The sequence below is a fragment of the Cryptomeria japonica genome, chromosome 9, assembly GCF_030272615.1.
Source record: "Cryptomeria japonica chromosome 9, Sugi_1.0, whole genome shotgun sequence".
Lineage (NCBI taxonomy): Eukaryota > Viridiplantae > Streptophyta > Pinopsida > Cupressales > Cupressaceae > Cryptomeria > Cryptomeria japonica.
This window is the reverse complement of record NC_081413.1, coordinates 589880312-589894162: the sequence shown is the minus strand read 5'-3', so window position 1 is coordinate 589894162 and position 13851 is coordinate 589880312. Positions and strand designations below refer to the sequence as shown.

Sequence of the window (13851 nt, the reverse complement as noted above, 5' to 3'; positions counted from 1 at the left end):
CTACCCTATGCGCTACCTAATTTATCGTATGCGCTAAACTACGACTTCTATGCACTAAACCGCTAAAACCGAATTTCAAAAATAAAAAATGGACCAAAAATGATCAAATTCAAAATTAAAAAGGGGTCAAAAGCATTGACTTACCGGTGGTTTGTATGCGGCAGGTCTCCGATGCCTCCGAACGCGCTCGAATCGATGCATAGAATAGGGAATAGGTATTTTGTCTTCTCTCTAAAAATCTCTTTCTTCAAAGTCAACAAGCACAAATGAGACAAAACAATGCACTTTTTCCCTTTTATAAGGTAAAATGAAATTAGGGTTAGGGAAATGAGCATGTAATTTGCTCGCGGTCTCCCTCATACCCTAAAACGCATCAATTATCGAGAGATGAATCAATTTAAACATTTCAACTAGCCAAAATCTTGCACACCAAACGCAAATTATCAAATCAAATCAAATTTTTCAAAATTTTGATTCATCTCCCAAGGGGGCATTATCACCATCGTTTATCGAACCTGGGGCATCACACATCAAATCTGGGGCATAACATAAAAATCATAAATGACATCGACCATAAAATCACAACAACACATCATTTTCTTTGAAATAACATGTGCACACACGTCACTTCAAAGAGGGGCAAAATGTAGACGTATAAAAATGACCATATTCCTAAATGAATATTTTATGTTCATTTCTCTATTTAATTAAATCCAATTTAATTGAATAATCCACATTCTTCTATTTAATTAAGTAAATTACTCAATTAAATTCACTATACCTCTTTAATAGAATAAATCATTTTATTCAATTAAATCCCCTATCCACTTTTTAATTAAATTCAAATTTAATTAAAATAGTTATCCTAAATTAAATAAATCTAATTTATTTAATTGCAACCAAATTGAATTAAATTCAATTAAAACCTATTTTCCCTCACCCACTTGCAAAATCCTACACCTCCAACTTGCATCCTAACCCTCTTTCTAACCTCTTCTAGATTCTTCTAAACCTAATTAATTAACCCAAACCCATCCATTATCCCTTTTCCCTAAATTTGAGGAGGTCACTTCTCAAATTTGGAGTAAAGTCTTCAAATTGCATTAAAGCCTTTATCCAACTTGTTGAATGCCCCCAAATTTGGAAGGACTCTTACAAAGTTATCCCCAAAGTCTTCATAACCATTAATGGTTAACTCAACCCTCTTACATGGTTAAAGAATTTCCATAAACTTAACCTTCATCTAACCCAAGGGTCTCATCAAACATTTATTGCTTTGACCATGGTTATCCTTAAACCTTTGCACAAGAGTTTATCCTTTGGGTAAAAGCTTTATCCAATGGATAACCCTAACTTAACCTTAGCCCTTAACCCTTAGGGTAACCATGAGGTCTTCTCAAGCATTAATGCTTCTTACATCTCCTCTCAACCAACCTTATGTTGACAATTGTCACCATTTTATTGGTGCCAATTGCAAACATGGATTCCCAACTTTCAAACTTGGCCCTTGATTAACTCTTTCAATCCTGACCATCCATTGCCCTATTTTTGCTATAAATAGAGCTCTCATTCCTCCATTTTCATCATCCAAGTCTTTAGCATCACACTTATACTTAAATCCATTCAAGCTTTCATATCTCATTTTTAGTTCATCATTTAGCCTCTCTTTTAAATATGAATTAATCTAAATATGCAAATTTAGAGTATGTTCCTTATCATTTAGCTTAATCATAGACTAATATAGCATGCTAGGATAGTCTTGTTTACTAACCTTGTCATCTTATAGCTAGTTTATTGCATTTGTAGCATCATGCATAGCTTAGGATGCATCTCATCTTAAAATTCACAAAAGCATCCCTCATTCTTGCATTTGCCATCCCTAAACCATTTTGCTCAGTGATTTGAGAGCAAAAACATTGGTTTGAGGGACCGTGCAAGATAGAGAACCATGGAACCATCCTTGGGAAGCTGAGCCATACTTCATGACTCCGTAGCTTGCACCAAGAAGTCCTGTGGGTGTGTGAGTAAGGCTCCATAGAGCTCCGTTTTTCACATATTGAGTTCTATCAGCCCGCTTTTCCCGCATACAATATGTTACCGAGGTTGAATCTGATGTTTTTATGGAAGATTAAGTTTGTATGATTCACCCCCCCCTCTCATCTTGTTGGCTATTGGATCTGTACTTACATTAAGTATCAGAACTATCAAAAATTAGCTCAAAAGCCTAATTCTAAAGTAGCCCCCTATCTCGCTACACCACTTATCCCATAAGGGCCAAGGGAGGCCAAGGGATAGAAGAAGGGTGCTAAGACTAAGATTGTAGGATGGGTTTCATTTGATTTGAAGCAACAACTTAAAAGTTAAATAGGGTAATTTCATAGCATTCACTTTGATCCTTTCCCTCCATTGATACCCAATTATTCTTCTTCTAACCCTAATCACATAGGCTTAATTGTGGAGACTAATGTTTGAGACAAAATGATGAATGCTGATATGACTGATGTTTGTTGTAAGGATATTACCTTCATGTCTGCTAGGTCCCCTGATATTGTCAAAGGATATGTTTTTTTGAGTCAAATAATATGATTGGACTTTATCAAAGTACATCGTTACCTAGCATTGATGTGCATAACAACATCATGATAGATGAGTTTAATCAAAACCAGCTTCGCTATTGATAAATTTAAGGGTTTGCACCCCTGTGCTGATAAGGGCTTGATAGAGGATGTTTTAATGGCTGCTAGTTATGATCATTAATGAGCCTTTGCTTCTTTAGAGTCTATATTAGCTACATATTCTTCAGAATTTTTTCACCTTTGTGAACCTCTTGACACTGCTACTACCAAGTAAGGTCTTGTAAACTGTGACAACACTTCTAAATGCCTTAGTTTTGTTATTTGTTTGGTTATTCGATATCTTCATCTGTTGTATTTTTTCATTCATCATTCCAACGAATTGTTCATGGCCTTTCATCGATTTATGCTGGAAATGGAAGGTCAAATGTATTTATTCTAAAGTTTCTAAAGTCTTCTATTAGACTTCGATGGAGACTTCAAAAGCTTGTGAGGACGCTGGCAAAGTTGGGAAATTTGACCGTAAACCTGCAAAATGCTTTTGATCGAAAAAATAACTAAAGCCTTTCACAAATTTGTTCGAAGCTCCCTCTTTCCCAGATTAGGAGAATGCTAGCAAAAGATTGTGCAATAAGATCCATTGTGTGCATATCCTGCAAATATTTTGATCTGGGAGACTATATTTTGAGGCATTCTCTGCCATATCTATGCTTCCACATTTGCAGACACCTCTATCAATGCATCTGTAACTTATTTGTTTCTTTTTGATGGATGTCTATGCCCTATTTCGGTGCTCCATTTTTTTTTTGCACGGGTACAGAGGATTTTGGTGGGGGTTGTGGAACTTGGCTCTACTGCTGCCAATTGCATTTGCTTGCAGTTTTCTTTTAAAACCTGATCAACAGATCTATTTTGTGCATATACTACAGTCGTTGCAGTCCAAGAGATTTTTGTTCTTTGAGGCATTTAGTGAAGCAGTTGAAACCTCTGTCTTTACTTCCACATTTTGTATATATCTCTAACCAAAATATTAATACCATTGTTATGGACTTCCACACTGGTTTCAGAGCAATACATTTACTTCATATACCAAGTTGCATAATTTAAAGCTATTCAATTATGCTTGATTATTTAGAGATGGCAGTTTTCAAAACATTGATTTGATGTCAGTTGTGATATCACAAATCATAGTGTCATTTATGCAATCATGCTATCGTGTATTTCAACTGTTAAATCAATCATAAATTAAGAAAATCAGCTTGAGTCTTTTGAAAAAATCTCTTGGTTTATATAGGGAAAGAGCATCAGTAGTCGTCATAGCTAACTTGGCGCACACAGATCCTAAACGGTACATCAGATTTTGATTTTTTTTTTTAGCTGTCTTCGTATGCGACTTAGCTTATAGCTATTGATTTGGCTTCTGGGTAGTAATGATGCACGCTGTGGAATCAGTTATGTGCACAAAGGTAAAAAAATACACATTTCAAAGTGTCGCCTGATACAAATATGTTCTAGTAACCGTCAACTCAAAATCACTAGTACTTGTTGACAAATGTCGCAATAGTGGTGCACAAATGGGCCAATTATGAACAAAAAATTACAAAAAATGATCAAATTTATTAATGGTGTTTTCACTATGATGGCTATTGGGGGTCAACATGACAATAAGGTGATGGTTATTGGAACTATGTTATCTATTGGTGCTCTTCCCCTACCATGGAATACAATGCTTTGTTCCTTCATAAATAGCTATTAGGTAATATGCATTAAGCATTTTATAGTTGCTTCTATTCATTGTGAATGAATTAATAAGTTTATAAATTAAATATTTGAAAGCTTGACAATGATAGAATTGTGTACTTGAATGTATTTGTTATAGCTAAGGGCTCATTTTTATGTGTTTTTTTTTCATAATTGATTGGTGATGGGACTAGGCTGAAATTTGTGGATTCCCAGAATAAAATCCATCTGAAATGAATTACAAAGAAGTCTAGTCCTTAACTAAAATTTCAAGGAAAATAATCCAAAATCAATTATTTGTTAAGGCGTGTTCTTACCTAAAATTTCAAATCACTGAGTTTAGTAAGGAGTCCAACTTTCTAAGATTTAGAGATCTCATTGGGAAATACATTTTTTTTTGAAGTAATTTTAAAATAGATATGAGGTAGGTACCAATTTGCAAAAATAATATATGTGTGGGGTAGGCATTCCACTAACAAAATAGAATGAAAGATTAGTACAATCCTCTTCAAACCCAATATTAAGATTAAAAAAAATCAAGTTTAAATTTATTTATAAAGAAATTTTTGGGTCCAATTGTGCAAAGTGTAGGGCAGTTTATATGACAGTCCGAAGAATTTTAGTAGCTCGTCTACAATTGAGATTAGATTAGAATTATTTTTTCCTTTTCTTGTGGGACTTCACATTTTTTTTCAAACAAATAGACACTTCAAAACTGATATCTCTTGATGTTCTTTACATAGATTTTTCAAAATATAAGTATTCAAATTTATTTTTAATTCACCTCAATATATATATATCATCCATGAGACACTTTTCTATAAAGACCATAATACAAGCTATATAATTATATTTCAAACTTACGTAACCATAACTTAATACATAAGAAAGCGTCACTCTTTGGCTTGTTATTACAATATATATTCTTTTTCTATTTAATTGAGAGGAAGCTACTATTGTTGAGCCAAACCGTAGCTAGATTTTAAACCAACATTGAAAAATTTCCAAAAACTTTACTATTGCCCTAAGACGCACATTTTTATTGAGAAAGAGGGAAATCCTGGTAATTTTATCACTATGAGATAGACACCAAGTTTTTATTGAGCAAGTGGCACTACTGCCATTGAGAAAGAGGGGGATCGTGATGATTTCAACAGTATAAGGTGGGATTGGCAATAAGATATTCCTCCACCTGCTTGAACAAACCAGTGCTATTGGCCTTGATCTCCTCAATTTTGGCTTCATCATGGGGAACACCAGGGAGGCTATCATAGTTGCAGCTATAGGTTGTTATGCATCCGCTCCCTGGTTTGGGGGTGTATTTAATTTTGTAGCTTACTGAGGCCACTTTTTTCCCCAAAACTCCCCCTTCCACATGGCTGAAACCATAAACCATGTTGGCCTCATCAATTAAGTCCACTTTCTCTTTCACATAGCTAAAATCCTTGTTGACTGCAACAACAATTTCATATAATGACATTATCTTATCTCTCTTGATTCATAACTCCATCAAAAAAGCATTTATCTAATCAAAAACAATATCTTCAGGTACAACTTAAACATGATGCAAGTTTAGAGTGAAAGCAAAATGTTACCTGGAGTGAACTTAACGTGTCGAATGGTGCCAACTCCTCCATCACCTTGAACAAGTGTGATGCCTGAAATGAGCCCTGGAGCTTGCTTTGGCAATAAATTGTGGGTGTCCAGAGTTGCTTTCCACAGCCTTTTTGCCTCCACTGGAGACTCTATTTCAATACTGAAACTTCCTGCCACCATTTTCTCTTTACCTCAAGATTTCTACTACAACTCCTGTTAGAAATGATTTCCTTCTTTTGGAGTATCAGTGGATTGGGGTGTGGTGTATGAGGGAATGCATGGTATTTATAGAGTGAATACCAAGAGCTATTCATTTGTATGAACTGATTTTAACGTCAAAGAAATGTGGTCTCTCAGTCGCTTAGACTAAAGGAATTGGATGCAGACAGAAACCAAAGAATGCGGACTTTTTCGCTCGTGGAAAGTCATGAGGCACGTGACAGGTTTGAATGTTTGCAGCCCATTTTCGTTATTTATTTCTTTTCAAACTGTTTTAGAAGCTTCCTGGCCCCAGTCTCATTGAAATTCATATATATGAGGAAATTTAAAATGTACGCGACAAGAACCCGCTGTTTTTTTAGATTAGGATCATCAATTTGATAGGATGGAATTTGAATTATCTTAGAAAAAATGGATATCTGTATTGACTTTCTGTTTATGCGATTAGGATTTGAATTGTAATTTGAATTTTTTTTCATTCAAATCAGGAGGTCAGGACTTTCTTAGATTTAGGAAATGTCAGTTTTGGAATGCGAATTTGAAAGTTGAGTTGAATGGCTGAAAATTGAATAAAAATAAATTGTAAACAAAGTTATGTAGTAGGTTAAATGTCATCTGTTTCAACAGCTCAAAGTCAATATTTGCCAATAAAATGAGATGAAACTTATCACATTTTAATGTGGATAAGGTGAAAATTGCTATCAAGGTTTGATTATGATGTTTAAGAAGAGTAGTTGGTGCCAAAAAAGTCAAATTATATTTAAGAAATCAACTCAAGATAGCCTAAAAAATATTAGGATTTGCAATTTTGCATTCTACACTTGATTTAATAGCATTTTTACACCTTAAACAGTATATGAGATAATAAATTTAACTAAATAACTTTGCTGCTATAAAATTTGAAATGTAAGTTAATAATAAATTATCATAACTTAAATACATTCTTTTGAAGATATGGATGCTTGAGGTAATGTCTTAGATCAAATGGTTGGAATTTGATCATATGTGAGCAATAATGAGAATGATTCAAGTTGATGTATATGCTTAGATCAAGTGGATAAAGGGCTAGGATGGCTTTAGTTTTTATGGGTAAAGGAGATGCAAGAAAGTGGAGAGTTGAGGAGAATGGTAGATAAAATCATGATGGAAAGGTTGAGAACAACTTATCTTGCATTGAGGGATATAATGCATGAATGTGGGTGCTTGAGAGGAGTATAAGTGGACAGTCAAGATTAAACTTGAATGAAGGGTGGAGATGTGAAGGGTTAATTTTTGTACTTTAGCAATGAGATAGAAATACTTTATTTTATTCTTAAAATGAGGAGAGGAATGTTCCTTAGCCTAATTAATTAAATAATAATTAATTAGATAATTAGATAAATATATTACCTAATTAATTAGTGATGGAGGAAGATTAAGGTATTGACGGAAGCACGTGACAATGTTAGGTTAGCATGAGGAAGTTTATTTTAAGTGTCTTACAAGATATGAACAAATTAAATATATATAATTTCACATATAAACAAGTCAATATGCACTTTTCTGGTGATTATATAATGTCATGCTACACCATATCTTCTACCAAGTGAATGTGCCTATTAAAGACTAATGAACCTTGTTCACTAGTAAGAATTAACACCAATATTATAAATGATAAGTTGCATCCTTTAAATATGTGATGATGCTCATAATGTAATATAATAGAACAAGTCATCAATTGTGCCAATGTATCCCTATACAATAAATGCATATATCCCTATCTTGCTACTTTATGGTGTGATAACAAGCATTACTTGATCACTCTAGATGAGCAATCTCAATATGCATCAACATCCACTAATGTCACTGAAAATTTTGTAAGGGAAGAATGGAATGTGTTCATGTCTTAACTTACCACTACTCCATAAGAGATGCAACCTGTGTAAATCATAATAAAATTTGAGAATTTCTTGTATATACCCTAAATCCATTTGATCTACCATCTACAAATCAACTAGCATAAGATCTAAACTTGATAAGTTATGTAACAAATGGTTGTTGGACAACATGCATACCTCAATATCACTCTAAATCACAATATTAAAAGGTCAATAGTTGGATAAAATAATTGGTAAAAAAATTGATAAATTTAAATGATAATTTTTGAGAGGCTAAAATTATAATGGAGTTTGTTCAAATTCACATAGTTGGCATTGTAGACTAGATTAATGAATATCAGTATCTAGGTCGATGAAAATGAGTTTACTTCCATGGAAATGGGGCCATTTACGTGAACCACATGGTATTAAAATAAAATTTTCATTATAATTTAATCTATTTTAATCATTTTCCAAATCAAAACAATAAAAATGCTTATCTCCTTCATTTTGTAAATAGGATCATATAGCATGTCTATGAAGGTGGGAACATATCCTTAGTGGTATAGCATGGTGATAAGTTTAAAGCACTCTATCATAAAAGGGTAAATGTATAAATGAAATGTCCTTGTCCTAGTTTACCCTCCTATATATAGTGGGGTGTGCATTCACCACTAAGCCAAAGTTTTACCCTAACCATCTATCATTTATGCAAGATTATGAGATGAGACATTAATATATTTTATAATAAAATTATATGTTAACCAATTTATTACAACCTATGGACACCTATTTTTGTCCACTTAATTAAATGAATTTTATTTGTTTAATTATCATTTATCCAACCATTAATTGATTTAAGATTTAATTAATGTCTCGTTTCTTCTATTCAGTTATTAATCAAATTTGATATTTGATTAATTAACGTTTCTTCTGTTAATTGAATAAATGCTATTTATTTGATTAAATCCCCTTTCCACATTTAATTAAATTCATCTTCTAATATAAATAAATCAATATTTATTTATAAATTACCCTCCCACTTGTGTTTCCCCACAAATGCAAGTTGCATCCACCTTTCTGAAATAAATTATTTTATTTCAAATTAAATCCAAAAATTCTCCCACTTGCATCCTCCTAACAAATCCACTTGCATGTCTCATCCCCCTTCTAGACTCTTCTAAACCATTCTAATTAAGCCCAATCCCCCTCATAATCATTTGCACATTCCTTAAGAAAATGGTCACTTCTCAAAAACCCCCAAAGTCTTTATAAACCATTAAAAGCTTTGTGTCTCCAACAAGTTAACCTTCAAAGTCTTTAATAACCATTAATGGTTAACTCAACCTCAACCCTTGGTTAGAGACTTTCCCTCTAACTTAACCCTTATCTAACCCACGAGTCTCTTCAAGCATTCATTGCTTTGACCATGGTTATCTCTTTAACTCTTGCACAAGAGTTTATCCTTTAGAAAAAAGGATTATCCAATAATGCAACCCCAACCTTAATGTCTCTTACATCTCCTCTAAAGCCTACTCAGGGTGACACTTGTCAGCCTAGGATTAGGTTGAAAATATCACAAGGATTGAAGATCATTCAATCCTAACCCTTGTTAAGATTACTCAATTTTAACCCTCCAATTGCCCATTTCTTCTACAAATAGGCTTCATTTCCTTCATTATCAAGATCCAAGTCTTCATGCATCCAAGCTATAGTTTCATTTCATCAAGAATTTTAGCCTCTCTTTGATAATAATAATTAGATCATTTTAGTAGCATCATAGCATAAATTTATCATATTTTTCATATCGTGTTAGTAATATATCATGTTAGTTTCATTTCCATGCTAGCTTAATATCATCTTAATCTCATCTTCATGTTAATTTAGCTTCATATCAATATCATCATCCTTGCAACATATCATTATCTAGTTTCATATCAAAATCATTCACTAAGATCTTAGTTGCACTTGTATTTAGATCTTTTATCAAACTATCCCTCATTCTTTAGGTAGTCATCCTAGAGATTAAGTGCTCATCCAAGCTGAGAGCCACCTTGATCTGAAGGATCCTTGGAGATAGAGAACAATTGAACAATCTTAGGAGATGGCTGATTAACTTGTTTTGTCATTTAGATCTTGTTTTGTTATGTTTCATTGGTATACTTGCTTGTCTATGTTGTTGATTGGCTAACTCTCATTTCAAGTATACATTTCTGGCGCCCACCATGGGGCTCTTCCCACAATTTTAACATTTTCATAGGTTTTTCTACAGGGTTTTCATACAGTTTTTTTGCAAGTTTTCATATACAGGTTTTTCCATAGGTTCTTCATGCTGGTTTTTCCACAAGTTTTTCATGTTGGTTTTTTCGTAGGTTTTTCACACAAGTTTTTCATGCTGGTTTTCCCGCAAGTTTTTCATGCTAGTTTTTCCGCAAGTTTTTCATGTTGTTTTTTCTATAGGTTTTTCACATTGGTTTTTCTGCAAGTTTTTCACACTGGTTTTTCCACAAGCTTTTCATCTAGTTTTTCTACAGATTTATCCACATTGATATAGAGCCCAATTTTGTAACACAAATGAAAATTTTAGGCTTGTGAGCCCACAATATTGGATTAACATTTTGAGGGTTTTGTAGGTTCTAACTTTTCTTACAAATTTCCAAGGAGTTAGATTAGTTTTTATTTTACTTTTTTTTTTCAAGTTTTTATTTCTTGTTACAAAGATTTAAAAAGAACTCACACTTCATTTCTCACACAATCTTAAAAAGAACATCATTTTTCTTTGGTTCTCCTTAAAAAGAACCCCATTCTCATTTTTGGGCTTTAAAAAGAAGCAAACCTTTCTTTCTTACAAGCATAAAAAGAACAACAAAATCTCACGTTTGTTATTTGCAAGTTAGGATCACACTTCATTGCTAAGCAAGGATAACTTTAAGAACAACCCCCCCCCCCGGGGCAACTATGTAAAATCCTGGAAAATCAAACATTATTTTCGGGGGGAAATTTTCATATCGAAGGCGAAATTTTTTTTTAAATGATGAAAAAATTATTTTGTATTGGCAAATTTTTTTCTAGTGTGCAAAAATGCCATAAATTTCTGGTGAATAATACCTTGTTCTATGGGGAAAATATTTATTGTGGGAGGCGAATAATTATTGTTAAAAGGAACAAATTATAATTGTATGAGCAAAAATTTTTACTCCGAAGGAAAAATAATTTAAATGTATTGGCGATTTTTATCCACCGCTTGAAAATAATTTAAATGTATTGGTGATTTTTATCCACCGCTTGAAAATTATTTAAATGTTTTGGTGAATATTTTGTTATTTATGGTATAATATATAATTCATTGGTGATTTCATAAATTCATTTCCATTAATAGACAAGGCACATCACATCACATAAGTACATCACATCACATAATACATTGAGTCGAGACTCTGCATGATGTATCAATAAGTGTGGCCTCTTTGACACGTAAAGGGTGACACATACCTAAAATCTATCAATGATTTTAAACCATTCGATGATCGTATATCAATGGCTGAAGTTTTATTTCTGCCCAATTTTTTGAAGAGAACATAGCTCACCAGAAAGTGCCTGGAATGGAATTGGATTCAATAGACACATATCAAATGTCATGAATCACGATCGATAATTTCGTTCATTTAATATATATCTTTTCACTTACGGCAATCCACTCTGTCCCCATGACTTCCAATGTGATACTTGCCAATTTGGTACTGGTTAATAGCTATTTCCAATTTCACACACTCGTGCATTTATGGGAAAGATTTGCAAAGATACAAAAGATTTAAAACTTTTTATAGCAGTTAATACTGTTAAAGAAGTAATTATTACAATCAAGAGCTTCAACAATTTATATACGATCTTTGCTTCTTTCATCTTCAATTAGCCTTTGCCATTTAGTAGATAAATCGTCAGAGCTCATGGTATTTTAGGTTTATAGGCTCACTACTCAGGTTGTTTAATTTGTTAATCTATTTTCTCAAGATGGACACTCCCATCCGCTTGAGAAGCATTTCTGTAGAGGACCAAAGGGCCTTTCTAGGCTCCGTTAGAGACCCAACCCTCTAATACATCTATAAGGAGGTTGGGTCATTCACCAATGAAGCTATGTGGATGGTGCTGGGTAGAGAATTTCTACGAAACGAAAATAGGTACCGTGTTAACATGGACCTTACATCCCGCTTCTTAGCGTCTCTTCTGGACTTGGGAGGAGACAAGGTGGATATGCTGATGCTGTTGAGGAAGGTTTTTAAGGAAGACTTCCTCGGAGATGACATTACTCTTGTCGTTCTTGCAGATGTAGGGGTGGGGATCCCTTGGGTGAGTGATTTATCCAAGCTTCTCCTCCCTGACCAAACACTGCTAGTGGCTAGACAACCATTTCTCCTAAACCTAAATGCGGAGCAGCTGATGCGTCACAAAAAATGGGCGCGGATTGGTAGGGACTTCCTCTAGAAATGGTTCCTCCTGGATGACTTTCCAAACTACATGTGGCTTGAAGAATTCTCTCAGCTTATGCTGTCTGAAGAATTCTACATGGAAGGAGGGCCAGATTCATAGGGAAAAATTGTAAACAATTCCACTACCTGTAGTTTTTTTTTCCTATGTCCTTGAACCCTAACAGGCTGAGTGCCAAAGGCTCACTCATTTTGGCTTTTAAGTTTTTGGGGGACTCAAGTCTCTGACGAAAAAATTGTAAATTTCAAAAGCATAAATAATTTAATGATAATTTTTCAAATTCCAGTTTGTTTCACTTTGCCTCTTACATTCTTATGGAATCTGGATATAAAAATTCTTTCTATAATTCTATTTCATTTTTATTAATTAATTTCTTTTCTTTCAAATGCTTTTTGTATATGAGCTACGTTATTTCAATAATTTGTTAAACAATGGAAATAAATTTAATACCGTGATCTTTTTATGTAATGCTATAAAAAAAAATTCAATTCGTTCCATTAATTATTTGTACATTGATTATGGTTGATTATAATTTTATAAATATATACTATTACTATATAGTCATTCAAAATACAAAATTTCAAAAGTTGCAAGATACAAAAGTTTATTGGTCAAGGTTTTTTCATTCAATTAATTGAAACGTTTCAAGATACAAAATTTGTCCACAACTTATAGCAAGCAGAAAAAAAAACTAGTTCATTGCCGATAGGCCGCTCACTCAGTATCACTATCCCCCTGGTCCTCCCAGTCCCTTCCCTCCTCAGAGGTTGATGCTTTGGCTTTCCCTTTTGCCACTTCAGCTTTCATTTTTGGAATGCAGTTTAGAAACCCGAAGTCGGGGTCACCCTCCAAGCTTGCTAGTAGCTATATGGCCCTTCCTTCTTTAGCCCTATCTCTCAATGCCCTACCAACCTCCATCCTTGCCACCACATGCAAAGCATTCAGGACTTCATCCACCCTTGTTAATTTAACAAAGAGTTTCATTGCTTCCCACCCCACTTGGGCTCGTTCACGACACTGGTATTTGATTTCATCCTCTGGGCCATGAATAAAAGGAAGCAATTCCTCTTGGTCGTCCCCTTCCATAATTCGAATGCCAACTCCTGGCACCACCCACTCCAAGATTGAATCTAGGTTAATCAAAAACTCCCCATCAATCAATTTGACCAATGTGAGTTTTACCTTTTCCAGCTCCGGTTTGAATTCATAGGCCCATGCCATAATTAGAGAGTAAACCTCCATGTTAGTTCAATACCGGTGACTGACATGTGACACCTCCTCCGCAAGCATCAGTCGAGCTGTCACCCACAACTTCTCCTCCTTAAACCTGAATAGTCCTTGCATTCGTTTATCAGATAATTTGCCCAAAAAGGGCACCAACT

General features: G+C 34.0%; 1 protein-coding gene across 1 annotated transcript; it reads right to left on the bottom strand.

Annotated features, from left to right (window-relative positions):
* Positions 1–5143: 5143 nt before the first annotated feature.
* On the bottom strand, positions 5144–6171 carry LOC131071854 (major strawberry allergen Fra a 1.07). The gene is made up of 2 exons (XM_058007818.2): positions 5909–6171; positions 5144–5765 (listed from the first exon to the last, which is right to left on the bottom strand). Exons 1-2 carry the CDS (start codon positions 6087–6089, stop codon positions 5464–5466), a joined length of 483 nt encoding a protein of 160 aa, XP_057863801.1. The 5' UTR covers positions 6090–6171; the 3' UTR covers positions 5144–5463.
* Positions 6172–13851: the final 7680 nt, after the last annotated feature.